Genomic DNA, 14,536 nt, shown 5'->3' on the forward strand with positions numbered 1-14,536 from the left:
TAATCATCTCCGGGCTTCATCTGCCCTGGCTGTGCTGCGAGTCACCGCCAGTTCGTCCTCGTTGCTACAGTGGTAGATACTCGTTCTCGGCTCCGTAACCTGTCTCTGGATGAGACCCCTGTTCTAACCCCCGTGTCTTTCCCTCTGTTCGCCAGGACTGAAACCTTGGACCCTCGTGTCTACCTCCACGCTGAAGACCTCACGGAGATCTCAGCCTACCTGTCTACCTCCACGCTGAAGACCTCACGGAGATCTCAGCCGATCTGTCTACCTCCACGCTGACGTCCTAACGGAGTTCTCAGCCGTCCTGTCTACCTCCCCGCTGGGGACCTCACGGAGTGTCAGCGGACCTGCCTATCTGTTATCTCCTACTGCAATAAACTTCCTTGAACGCACCACCCTATCTGGCTCTGTTTTGACTCTGCTCTGGGGTCCCGCTCGAGACCTCAGTCGTCACACTTTTGTAAATTTACTTTGTACATATGATTTCAAGTCAGAGATACAAGTATCTCCTTATCATTGTTAATATGTTCTCAAAATGGGTTGACATGAAGAGAGAAAACAAGTAGAACGGATGCAGCTACTTTGATTAAATGTCTGTTCATCTCATCTCTCATCTCATCGTCATCCGCTTATCCGGGGTCGGGTCGCGGGGGGAGCAGCTCAAGCAGGGGGCCCCAGACTTCCCTTTCCCGGGCCACATTGACCAGCTCTGACGGGGGGATCCCGAGGCGTTCCCAGGCCAGTGTTGAGATATAATCTCTCCACCTAGTCCTGGGTCTTCCCCGAGGTCTCCTCCCCACTGGACGTGCCTGAAACACCTCCCAAGGGAGGCGCCGAGTGGGCATCCTTACCAGATGCCCGAACCACCTCAGCTGTCTCCTTTCTAAGTAAAGGAGCAGCGGCTCTAATCCGAGTCCCTCACGGATGACTGAGCTTCTCACCCTATCTCTAAGGGAGACGCCAGCCACCCTTCTGAGAAAACTCATCTCGGCCGCTTGTACCCGCAATCTCGTCCTTTCGGTCATCACCCAGCCCTCATGACCATAGGTGAGGATAGGAACGAAGATCGACCGGTAGATCGAGAGCTTTGACTTGCGGCTCAGCTCTCTTTTCGTTACAGCGGTGCGGTAAAGCGAACGCAATACCGCCCCCGCTGCTCCGATTCTCCGGCCAATCTCACGCTCCATAGTACAACTGCATTGTTCCTCTTCAATCTGAGGTTCGACGATCGGCCGAACCCTCCTTTCCAGCACTTTGGAGTAGACTTTACCAGGGAGGCTGAGAAGTGTGATACCCCGATAATTGGTACACACTCTCTGGTCCCCCTTTTTGAACAGGGGAACCACCACCCCGGTTTGCCACTCCTTTGGCACTGTACCCGACTCCCACGCGATGTTGAAAAGGCGTGTCAACCATGACAGCCCCTCAACACCCAGAGCCTTTAGCATTTCTGGCTGGATCTCATCAATCCCTGGGGCTTTGCCACTGCGGAGCTGTTTGACTACCTCAGTGACCTCCACCAGGGAAATTGACGACGAAACACCATCAACCTCGAGCTCTGCCTCCAACATAGAGGGCGTGTTATTCGGATTCAGGAGTTCCTCAAAGTGTTCCTTTCAACGTCCGACGACCTCCTCAGTTGAGGTCAACAGAGTCCCATCCTTACTGTACACAGCTTGGATGGTTCCCCGTTTCCCCCTCCTGAGGTGCCGGATAGTCTTCCAGAAACACTTTGGTGCCGACCGAAAGTCCTTCTCTATGACCTCTCCGAACTTCTCCCACACCCGCTGCTTAGCCTCCGACACGGCAGCAGCTGCAGCCCTTCGGGCCTGTCGGTACCCTGCAACCGCGTCAGGAGTCCTCCAGGATATCATATCCCGGAAGGCCTCCTTCTTCAATCGGACGGCTTCCCTGACCACCGGTGTCCACCACGGTGTCCGAGGGTTACCGCCCCTTGAGGAACCTAAGACCCTGAGGCCACAGCTAGCCGCCGCAGCTTCAGCAATGGAGGCTTTGAACACCGCCCACTCCGGCTCAATGTCCCCAACCTCCACAGGGATGCCAGAAAAACTCCGCCGGAGGTGTGAGTTGAAGATACCTAGGACGGGGGCCTCCTCCAGACGTTCCCAGTTCACTAAATGTCTGTTAAAAGAAGTAGTTCTCATATTAGGACTTCCACATAGAATAACCAGTGATAAGGGTTCATCAAATCACCCAGCACCAGAATAAATTGGAAGTTGCATACATACAATTGCCAGAAACCTCTCTATTAGAATTATATTCCAACAGATTTACACCTACCCAAACCGCTGATTTTATGCCTGCATGAAGTGTTGATAGGGAAACCTTTATCCACAGGTGCAAGACCACCTCTAACATCTCACAGAGCTATCTGTTTATGGAGAATGGGGTATATGCGTCTTTCTAGCTCTCATTAACATTGTGAGAACATATAACAAGCAGGTTGCGGACAGGACATCAGGATAGTATGTTTGTGCAATCTCTAAATCAAAAATCTTTCTCTTCTAGGTGGAGATCCATACCAATTGCTGCTGATGGTCGAGAGAAAGTCAGAATGTATGCATCCAGGTGCTGCAGAGATTCATCTGTGCAGCATTGTTCCTCTTCCTTGCCGACCTCTACACAGCCACGTTTTTCAGCGCACTGGCCACCTGTCACCCTCCTGTATGAGAGTAACATTCCAAAGATGCCCAAGAATGGAGGCTCAGGTGGCGATTATGCTCCGGATGAGTATGACAGTGTGAGAGATTTGTCAGTGCACAAACACAGACATATAAGCACACATGCATGCATAAACAAAAAGGAAAATGCTTCCAATTGTGCCTCAAAGCATTGCTCTAAGCATGGGAGACACAGCTACTATGACACAATGATGGTGTTCAAATGGACTAAACAAAGAAGGGAACTGTCAGGCAATTTATGACCTCTAGATGTTTTGATGGGTGTCAGGCTGTGGCTTAGTAGGTGGAGCAGGTCATCCACTCACCGGAAGGTCGGTGGTTCATTTTGCATGCCGAGGCGTCCTTGGGCAAGATACTGAAAACCGAAACTGCCCCTGACGGCTGGGCCGGCAGTGTATGTTTGATGTATGATAGAGATACTGCTACACATAGATGCACTGCATTAATGTTGTGTGAATGGGTGGATGGCAAAACTGTCCTGTAAAGCACTTTGAGTGGTCATCAAGACCAGAAATGCTACATAAATACAGACCATTCATCATTTACATTAAGAATGTATTGTACTGTACCAGATTAGGATGTTTGCTTTAGCATAGGGATAATGTGTACCTTGAGACATTTGAAAGAAAATAACAATCTTGACTTGACATGACTAAAGACCCAGATTTGAGCCTGGGCAAGGTCTTCACCTGTGATCTTAGGGACACATCAGCATAGCCAGATACCAGTGCAGAGGTCATAATGTGGCTCCCCACTCAGGACAAATTAGGGCTCCCTGATAAATGTAAGGCCTTGATATACCAACACAGAATCCTGCCTCAACTACTATACCGACTTCTAATCTAAGAAGTCCTGATTACCGTCTTGGAGGGCTTTGAAAGAAAGATCAGCCAGTTCCTGCCATAGACTGTATATATAAATGGACGGAGGGTCCGTGACGTCACCCGTTGGTTTCTGCAGAGTGAGAATGAGGCTAGTACGAGGCGTTCCCCCGGCTCCATATTGCCCGTGCTTACTCCTTCTTGTTCCTTGCTAACCAATCAATGGGCAATGACGAGCAGCGTGAGTGTCGACTCACAGCTGAGCGACGCCAGCAGAGCTCTAGTTGCCTGGTTAGCTCAGGCTACGGCTAACCGGCTACCCGCGACATGCTAACCGCCGGTGCTAGCCTACCTAAAGGTAGATAACCTTGAAACTATACAACGACAAAACCCTATTTCTTTATATATCATCATAATAATATGCTTACATGCCTCAAGTGGTTTTTAATATGTCGTTTTTATAAAAGTTACCGTTTATTTAACACGTCTAATGAACAGATTGAAGCAAGTTATCTTCAGTCGTGTGTTTGGTTGTGACTTGATTTTTTATTTTAATAAGTTAATATCAATACGCTACATGTGTAAGTTGCAATCAATAGTAATTATGTTTCTCAAATATTGATACAGGCTGGTATAGCCACCATTACTATTGCCACCTCCTTTATTTAGCCTGTTATGGAATTTTAGAATGAATTAGACAGTTTAGATATGATTATAATCTCCACGCACCAGTGTTGTAAACAGTTATCATATTAATTATATAATTATGTTTTCATACTGAGGGAAGTATCAAGAGACTTGATGTGGACTGTCATCAACAGCTCTGTGGGAGATTATCACCTTGAATATTACAGATGAGGTAGAAAGACATTTTATCTGTTTAAATGTTTAATTTCTTTCAGTACTTTTATCCAAAGCGACTTACAATATGTGCATTTAACCATCAGGGTACAAACCCAGAGCCCAGTACATCGGTTCTGTCTGAAATATCTGGTTCTTCCACCTGCTGAACACAGAAAAAACTGTATGAACCAGTCTTTGCTTGAACATACACAACACAAAACATTCTTTAATAGTGAGTTTCTTCTTTTCATTAGATGAAGCCCTGCATTACATGAGGACGACCTGCACCAGCTTCATGTTTTCCTCCCTCAACTAAAGATGGCCTGCAACTGTTTAGAGTTGGCTTCTTTGCCATAAGAGACAGAACACGGTCAGCACAGCTGTGTCCTTCAGGCTCGTCTGTCCCTAATAAAATTATAGGAAACATAAAAGTATGTCATTATTGTCGAGGATGTGTTACTTATGAACAAAGTTTGTGTCCTTATTTTCTGTTGATATTCAACTAAGTTTTTGAATATGCTTTTGGATTTAACTGTGCTCTACCAAGACAATGAATGTACAGTATGGAGTTCTTTCACATTAAAAGAATTGCATCATTTATTTAATACATTATGTATTATGTGCAATGCTTTGCTTTGATTGGTTTTAAGTAATGAAAACAGGTCTGTACCTGGAGTCAGTGTTGAAGTGATGACTCAGTGTTCAGTCTGGTTGGATTTCAGTTGTGTCTCATGTTGGACATCCTAGAGGAACATTCAACACAAATACACAGATATATAAAGTCATACATGTGCCAGGTTAACTCCTTAACAGACTTTTACATGGTAAAAAAAAGTGTATTACTTGAAAGTTCAGTTCATCATATCATAGTCATTTTAGCTGAGGAAATAGGTGGTGAACATCAGCCTCAGGTTGGCAATGTGACTGTCTATTCTAGTAAAGTTTCACTTCCTATAATTTATTTATAATTAACACAATAATTCAGTGAAGTCTGCCTAAGATAAAAGATGTAAAAACTGAAGGTAGCAGACAAGTTTAGTTTTCACTGTAACACGTTACAACACATCAATACCAATACTCTGAAAAAAAGAGCTTAAGGAGACTAAATGCTACTTTAAACAGCTGCTCTTACAATGCAGATATGACTTTAAATACTCAGGTTTCAGTTGATCACAGTAAATCTGTTTCTGCAGAATAAGAATCAGTGTAACATTGTCAAGTCAAATCAAGGGCGATTAGATATTACATAACATTAGATATCTTACGTGGTGGAGCTAATTCTCCGGGGACACACAGTCGCCTGTCTCAGTTTAAAAGATTCATCATCAACTCTAACGCTTCTCTGCTGGGTGGATTGGCTCATGTCAGCGTGTGTAGGTTCAAATGAACCTAAACAGCGTACGTACCAGCTCCTGTACGCTCCCGTGTGCATCGCTATTACTGCTGGTATCTTGCCTGCGGGCTAGCGGAGCTAAGCTAACCAGCCAGGTACAGAGACACAGATACATGCGAATCACTACTAACACATAAATAAAATACTAAACTTTACTTACCACAGAAACGGGAGCGCAGACATCTCTAGCTTATCCGTCAGGAGAACAAGCTGAACATCAAACCGCGTTATTCATCCGATGTGTGAGTTGAAGCCTCTCCACATACTCAGGTCCTGTTCACTGACGGCAATTAGCCTGTTATCTCAGGTGTAGCCGAGCAGGCAGCAGGCTAGAAAGCGGCAGTCAGCGCGCTGACTGTGACGTCGCGTGAATTTCAAACCTCTATATTGCTTAAATGAGGGAGTTAGAATAAAATTCACCCCCTCAGAGTTGTCATGAAGGAAGAACCTTGTGATTGAGACTGAAACCAATTTTTGAACCATTCTGTAAACAGGTTTAATTCTGCTCTAAAGTCAGGCTTTTTAACAAGGGAGTCAATGGGGACTACCGGTTTCTTGGAGCCGGCTCTCTCTGGTCACCCAGTGAACTGCAGCCTTTTACACTTCCTTATCGGCCTCATCGCTCAGCCCAGGATGTTGCCCCTTGGTTCCTGCGCAGGTGGTTGGGACTGGCATGAATCTTAGCAACATCACCTTGTATGGGAAGAACGCCAAGCTCCAGCTTCCCTTTAGCAGTGTGGTAGAGGAGTTTAAGGTCACGTCAGCCAGAATAATTCCTGCTCTATCAAGATTCTGCAGACATCATAGTCCAATCAGCAGGCATTGAGGTTAGAACAGGAAAGAAGTGGCAAGGTTGCATGGGATAGTTGGTAAAAGCAAGTAGCAGCACTCAACTCAGTGTGCCATCACCCTTGTGGGAGCAGAGTTGAAGCCCCAGCCACACCTAAAGACCAAGAGGGGGCGAGGGATTGGCAGCTGCTGGTCAATCTAGGGAAGCAGCTGAAGTTCCCGTACATCATTTCAGTCACAAAACGTAGGAAAAACATGGTTCTTGCTTAACCAAGCAAGAACCTAAATACAAATAAATAAATAGACAACTGTAATCAACAGACTGTATAGAGATGTCCAGGTGCAGTAAACAAAATCGTGATCCCCACAGCAGAATACATAGTTTGCATCCTACCTCTGCCCACTGTTCTACTTCGCCTGAATCCTGTGAAGGATTTGTTGCAGTTGTGACATGTCACAACAGCTTCTCCTGCCGTGTTGTGTGAAAGGCAAACTGTGGAGAAAGTCGAGACACAATTCACTGGAGTTCCTACGTAGAACATGTCTGAAAAAGGCTCATGTCTGAAGTGAAACCTTGGCAAAATTGATCATGCTACGATAAATAAAACCTGCATTCACCATGAAATTCCGTCGCTAATGTGAGAGCTTGCATCGACAGGTTTGAAAGATGTAAATGACATGCAAATTAATCATATGGAAAAAAGACATGGCATTTTTCTTTATTTTCTTATTCTTAGAAAAGTCCTCATATGGACCAAATCCAGCAATTCTATACAAAGACAAATGTCTGAACACTTCCTGCACACTGAGCCACACTTGTGCATCGGGTGACAAGCTAATTCATTACCATCAACACACACCGACCTACTGCCCTATGTGACAACAAATGTGGAATAATCTGCAACTGAAAATAACTCTCAACAAATGGAATAGTTCCTCCCATTTTGACAGGCTGTTTTAGAAAAACACCTAACGACAATGTATATTTGTGAGGTGTTTTTAAATATTTATTTGTTCAGTAGGAAGCAATGGGTTTTGGGATGAGAAACCGGGGTAGATAAAACTGAAAGATGAAAAATCTTGTTGAAAATCTTGTTGACAATTAGCAAAAATATAGTTGATTTTCACAGCAATTATTTAAGCATTTTTTGTGACCTAATATTTTGAACCAAAAAATGGGCCTACATCTGTACCTAAAGCCTAACCATATGTCTCCTTTGTCTTGAAGACAAAGGAGAGCAACCAGAATTCAGTCACCTACAGTCCCAAGGTTTTCACACCCGGGTGATCCCATCTTGCAGCCACCAGCATGAGAAGTGAAAATCTCTTCTTCATGCTCTCTACCCAGTGTCCTCTTCCATGCAGGCCTGCCTGAAGCAGATTGCTACAACATTCCAACAAGCTAGTGACATGAGATCCTGGAAGGACTAAGTACTTCAGCAGCAGAAGCCACTACACAAAGTCGTCCAAGCACCTTTCACAAAAGAACAACAGAAAGAAGCTCTCCCCAACCTAAAACTTGTTCCATCGTGGAATCTAGCACAACAAGGATGTTGTGTTCCTTAGCCTGGCCCATCCCCAATGAATTGGAGAAAAACAAAGCAAGTACATTTCTTCCCCTCTTTCAATCAAGCTAGACTAACAATGTTGACTGTTACCTTTGATCAATTCTTTTGTTTTATGAGCTTGTATGGTAACATTTTGAAAATAAATTGCATGGGAATGAGATACTAAGTCGTGGGTCATAGAGCCCATTATAGAGGCTACATCATGTAATTAAGTGCAACATTTCATCTCTCATCTAAGAGGCTTCTTCAGATAAGTTTGCCTGATCCAGTTAGTAAAGAATTGATTCATATTTCATAGCCACAAGTTATTTATTTTGTCCCCGCCAACTTGATAAATTGTGGCCACGACTTATTCTCTAATTCCCATGAGTCATTTCCAAAATATCACCTGAGGAACATGTATTGTTGTGATATTTTTGTTAGTAAGGTTACTGGAAGTTGATGTTAGTTGTGTTATGCTTTAGACACAAGTTCATACTTGTGCAATTTAAGCAACCTCTATACTGTCAATAATTCCAAATCCATCAACTTTACAATCCTGTAAACTTGATCTGGGGATTTTGATAGTTATATTGTGTATCATACTGTGGAAGATTTGTTGCTGTTGTGAGAATTGTGTATGAAATCATGGCTTTTGGCCTCCACAGTTTCCTGAAAGCCAAGACCACACTCGTTCCTATTCATTTGAACCGTTTGCAAAGGCACCTGTCTCAGCCAGTGGTGCAAACAGTCTGTATGTGTGATACAGCCAGGTCTGAATCAGTTGTGTGTGAGGACATGGAGGGGCAGGATAGGATGGGGGATATATCTATATAAAAGATGATGTGGTGTAGGGGTTAAGTTTCAGCATAGATTTGATTATGAACTTTCCAATGTGTTCTGGATTCCCACTCCCAAATGGCCACTAGTGGCATTTAATTAGATAGAGACCTCACAAACAGTTGACTTGTAAGGACGTAAGCATTGGCCCTAGAAGGTCCAAGAAGGTTTGAAACACGGGTGTCATTATGAGCTATGTTTTATAAATTTGGTTATACATTTATAATTAAAACCATGAAAGCACAGTCATACAATTTTGTTTATTATTATTTTTCTTTATAATGAACTGTAGCTGTAATATGTATGCAAACCCCTTTAAGTGGTCACATGAATACAAACACACTGCAACCTAGCAGACATGCACGCACACACACATACATACACACAAATGTACATGGCTGTAATGATAATGGATGGCCTGTTTTGCACTATGAAAACACTAGTAAATGAGTTACCATTAAATGGAGCATTTAAGAGCCAGCCAACGAGAATGCTGAATGTGTGTGTTTGTATGTGTCTGTGTACTTACAGTGAACTGTTAGTTGGACAGAAGCATTGGTCATGCCCACTATGTTGGTGGCAGTGCAAGTTAGCAGGAAGTTGTTGTCGTCTCTGCTTACATTGACCAAAGTTATGTTGATGGAATGAATGGTGTTGTTGTCGAAGACTGTAGCCTGGAAGGAGAATTGGACAGAATAATCAAATTAATAATAGTACCATAAATTTATTATGATTATATCATCCCTTAATGGTTAATCTGTGTGATAAGACAATGTTTTTATGCTGATTAAAAGCCCCTTGAGTATGGAATACAAAGGAGTTAAGCAGTAATCCATTTGGTGTACTGCTTACTATTAGCCTTAAACTGTAGTACATTTTACTTCTTTCAAGAAGTTCTTAGTTCATTTTGCAATCATGTTTTAGAATCTCATTCAAGCTCTTGCTTGCTTTCCATATATGTGTGGCATTAGCCCTTTACATGCCCTTTACATGACCTTGGCAGCGCGAGACCCTAAGCATCCAGAGGTTGGTCGGGCTGCCTTGGTCGACTGGGGTCGAGCAGGCTGTACCGGTGATGATCCCTCCGCAGGTTCACCATCAGAAACCCTGTTACAAGTTTGACTTCCTCTAGAGAGTGCAGTTTGATCGTCTTCTCGACGCTCCGCCAGGGCCGTGACCAACTCTGGCAGGGCCAATCCCAGGACTTCCCTAAACCATCCAATGGGTAGTAGCGATGTGTGTGGTCAAGGATTAATCAACGCATGCACATTCCCAATCCATTTATTGCCTTTAGAAGTATCCAGGTGCTCATGCAGGAGCTCGGTTCAGTTCAGTCTTTATTATTCTGTCTGAAATTTGGCCTGCAGCAAAACTAGACTCTGTCCAGCGATTTTTTCTTCTCTGTACTAGCACTGTGCAGGCTGTTAACAAAAGAGGAAAACTATAGTTATCATAAAGGGCATTGTAGGGCATTCTTGCCACTGATTAGAAAGTGGAAGGTCAATTTTTAGTGATATTTACAGTATTTTTTAGTGGTTATACTGTGGTCTATTAGTGTTCTTAGGCAAAAAAGGCACTTGTTTATTCTGTTGAGTTGGTACTTTGTTGTCCCTAGAAGTTCAGATGCACTAGTCCATTACTATTTGACTCAAACGTGACGGACCGGTGACTCGAACCATTCAGCAGTCCAGACCAATCAGACTGCGCTCTATGGGACTGGTTCAGCACTACGGAGTGGTATGTGTTCCAGGACAATTACATAAACACATACACGGAAGACACCATGTGCTACATCAGCAAATGCATCGATGATGTCATACCGAGGATTACTGTACGAACATTCCCAAACCAGAAGCCCTAGTGCCAGATGAACTGAACACCTTTTATTCACGCTTTGGGAGCATCTTCCCAGCTGTTGAGATACAAGAGGCCAAGGAGGACCGCAGCCCCCTTGTAATATCAAGGGCAGATGTGTGGAGATCACTTAAACTGATTAACACACGCAAGGCACCTGGACCTGATGGCATCCCTGGCCGAGCTCTCAAGGTTGCTGCAGATTACCTGGTTGATGTGTTCACAGACATTTTCAACCTATCACTGCTCCAGTCTGTAGTCCCCACATGCTTCAAAGAGACCATCCTTGTCCCTGTTCCAAAGAAAACAAAAATCCTCTGTCTGAACTACTATCACCCAGTAGCACTCACCTCCACCATCATTGAAGTGTTTTGAGCGGCTAGTCAAACCCTTCATCATCTCTTCCCTCCCTGACTCACTGGACCCACTTCTGTCTGCCTACAGGCCAAATAGATTGACTGCAGATGCCACCTCCCTCACCCTACACACTGTCCTCTCCCACCTGGACCAGAGGGAAATATATGTGAGAATGCTTTTCATTGACTACAGTTCAGCATTCAATACCATCGTGCGCCTGAAATTCGTCACCAAGCTCAGAGACCTTGGGCTCAACATCGTCCTCTGTAGTTGGATCCTAAACATCCTGACTGGCAGACCCCAGGCTGTGCGGATAGGCAGAGCCACATCCTCCCCCCTGACTCTCAACACCGGTGCCTCCAAGGGCTGGTGTAGGAAGAAGGCCAACTTGATCATTAAAGACCCTTTTCCCAACAGCCATAAACTGTTGTGCCTGGTGCCATCTGGCCAAAGTTACCGCAGCATCCAGGCCAACACCACCAGGCTCAGAGACAGTTTCATCCCCCAGGGCATTGAACTTTCAAACTCCTCCAATCTGCCATAATTCCTCAAAACTCTGCTCCTTACCATATCAGCCTAACCTTATTTGTATATATTTTTTGTATATCTTATTACATTTTTTTGATATTCTATTCTATATATATTTACATTTTTTGCTTGTGTAATATTTTGACCATTGCATGAAGAGAGCCTGTGACCCAAGCATTTCATTGCCAGCGACTGCTAAATTTAAATAGTCTTCACATGACAATAATATACCGTCTATGGTAGAGACTAGCACTGAAAAAAACAAAGTTTAATAAGTGGAATTCATTAAAATCGATGTATTCATGCTGTACTAATATCAATAGCCGATTCTAAATCACACAATATACTATGTACTATATGTTTAGACAAAACTGCCACTTTGCTCTCCATGATTTTGTCTAACTAACTACAGCTAATTGATCAATTAAGACCAAAACTTCCACTCTGAGTGAAATTCCGCTGCTGTACAATGGTCTATATCTGCTGCAACTCATATCAATGATGATGCCCACAGATTCACATAGATTATTTATGAGGCAAATGCCAGCATAACTTGGAAAATGCAACACTCCCTAATCTAGCTGTTGTTTATTTAAGATTTTGTGTGTGTGTGCGTGTGTGCGCGCATATGCACGAGCGTGCTTCCTACCTCTTGTGCATTTATGGAGTGTAAGCCTTTCACAGGCCAGTCCACCTCAGGTAATGGCGATCCAGAGCCATTGCAGATTGCAGTTACACGATCACCCTCGATAACTGTGAGGTTGCTGTGGCTGACACTGATATCTGGCAAATCTGAGAGAGAAGGCACATGACAGAAAATATAACATAAGCATCAGTGTGGTCCAACATGTTGGTTAGCAAGGCTCACAAACTTTGTTCCAGTACATGAAATACATATATATGAAATAAATACATCATACATGAAATGTATGTGTATTTTCTTGGGTGCAGCTGAGGTCAGGGCTCATACAGATCAATAAAATGATTTTATTCAAACTGGCATTTAATTAATTCAAAATACCCCCTGCAGAGTAAACCAGGAAGACAAACAAGATGACAAGGAAAAAAAACAATATGAAGAGGCAGAATATTCAGTCTTTGACACTGGACTCACTGCGGAAACTGACAATAATCTATGGAATGCCATTTAAGTCTAAATTAAATAAATAGGTCAATAAATAAATAGATAAATAAATAAATATTGCTATGAGATAAACCCTGAAATAAAAAATATATGGCAAAAAAATATAAATATATAACTGAATCCATTTACTTAAATAAATACAATGACTCATTTCAAAATGTTTTTCAAAGATGACATTTATTTATTTTACGGTTATTTAATTTCATTATGCCGCATTTATTTATTTCATGGGACTATTTATGTCCATTCTCATATGCACACAGGCCCCGGGGCCAAGCCCCCAATCACTCGCTCAGTCTGAGACATGCAGTGAGATCAGAGCTTGTTACCGTAAAGCAGCCGGTAAGTGACTACGTTGAGTCACAACTGCGCAGTGATCAGAGCAGAAGCTGCAATTGGTTTGTACCAAGCTGGAGTTTCTGTGTCCTCCTCCACTCTGTTCTCACTTTAACTAATAAACTCATCACTACTTATCAGCACCTGATCAGTACATGAAGTAATGTAGTGTTTTATTTGATTCGCTCCTTTTTCAATGTTCTTAAATTCAGAATCAAAAATTCAAGTTTGAAACATTCAAAGTATACATATTCAAGTTGCTCAAATTCAAATGCCAAAATTCGAATGCTACAATTCAGATTAAACATCAGGGATACCAAGGATAAGCAATCGATTGTTTCACAAGAAGGAGGAGCTGGGTCTGACCTCTGACCTCTCAACTTGAGTGGGCCCCCTTACACCGTACTCCCTACTGCACTGAGAACTAGCTGCTAACACAGTTAGCTTCCATCATATGAAGTATGTTTATGTTTTAAAATCTGAAAAACCAGTCGTGCACATATCCACATATTTCAGAATTGTAGCTGAAGTGAGTGTGTGAGCCAGGGGTGGACTGGCCATCTGGCATACCGGGCATAATCCCGGTGGGCCGTTGACCCAATGTGGGCCGGTCTGGTCCGCTATGTTGTTGTTTTGTTTTTTTTCTCTTCTTCCTCTCTAAATTCCCTCCAATTGGGCCGGCCAATTGGCTACAGAGGGCTAGCAGTGTGTTGCCAGCATCGACACATATTATTGGTCTATTGTTTGTCATTGTCAATCAATCATGGGCTGACAGGCTCAGAGAGCCCTGACAGTGCTGTCAATCACAACACAAACCGGGGGCGGGTGAGGCGGGACCTCATGGCATTGGCGGGGGGAGTCGCGGGACTGGCTGCTGCTGAGACAGAAACTTAACTTAATGGATAATAAGAGTAAAAAAACGCCCGGGTGGCGCTGAGAAGCATCGGGAAAAAAAGCTGAAGTCTCTGGAGGTGGAGGCTGCTAAATGTGCCAAACTGACGGACCTATGTGGTGCCGGGTTCACCAGCCCAGCAGCAGCAGGTGCGCCGGGAGACGAGCGAGGAGGACTCGACAATGATGAGCGAGTGGAGGCAGACATGTGAGCGCGCATTTTCAATTTTCAATACATTCTCCAAACTGGCTCGTTACTTGAGCAGCGGCTCTACCCACGGTGCTCTCTCTCTCTCTCTCTCTCTCTCTCTCTCTCTCTCTCACTCACTCACTCACTCACTCACTCAGTCACTCGCTGCCCCCTCCCTCCTGAGATGTGCAGGTGGCGTGTTTGCCGTTGGGGGGGGGTGCAGCGCGAGAGGTTGGTCTATCCCTCCGCAGGTTCACCTTCAGAAATCTTGTAACGACTTTTACTTCCTCTAGAATAG

At 43.8% G+C, this 14,536-nt stretch overlaps 1 protein-coding gene across 1 annotated transcript in view; it reads right to left on the reverse strand.

Annotated features, from left to right (window-relative positions):
* LOC133009767 (NT-3 growth factor receptor-like) overlaps positions 1-14,536 on the reverse strand; it is a 108,177-nt gene that overhangs the window by 44,000 nt on the left and 49,641 nt on the right. The window contains exons 6-7 of the mRNA XM_061077301.1: positions 12,327-12,469; positions 9,468-9,612 (exon numbers count right to left, since the gene is read on the reverse strand). Coding sequence (XP_060933284.1) covers positions 9,468-9,612; positions 12,327-12,469 — 288 coding nt within the window. The remainder of the gene's footprint in view (positions 1-9,467; positions 9,613-12,326; positions 12,470-14,536) is intronic.

The sequence above is a fragment of the Limanda limanda genome, chromosome 8 (genome assembly GCF_963576545.1).
Source record: "Limanda limanda chromosome 8, fLimLim1.1, whole genome shotgun sequence".
Lineage (NCBI taxonomy): Eukaryota > Metazoa > Chordata > Actinopteri > Pleuronectiformes > Pleuronectidae > Limanda > Limanda limanda.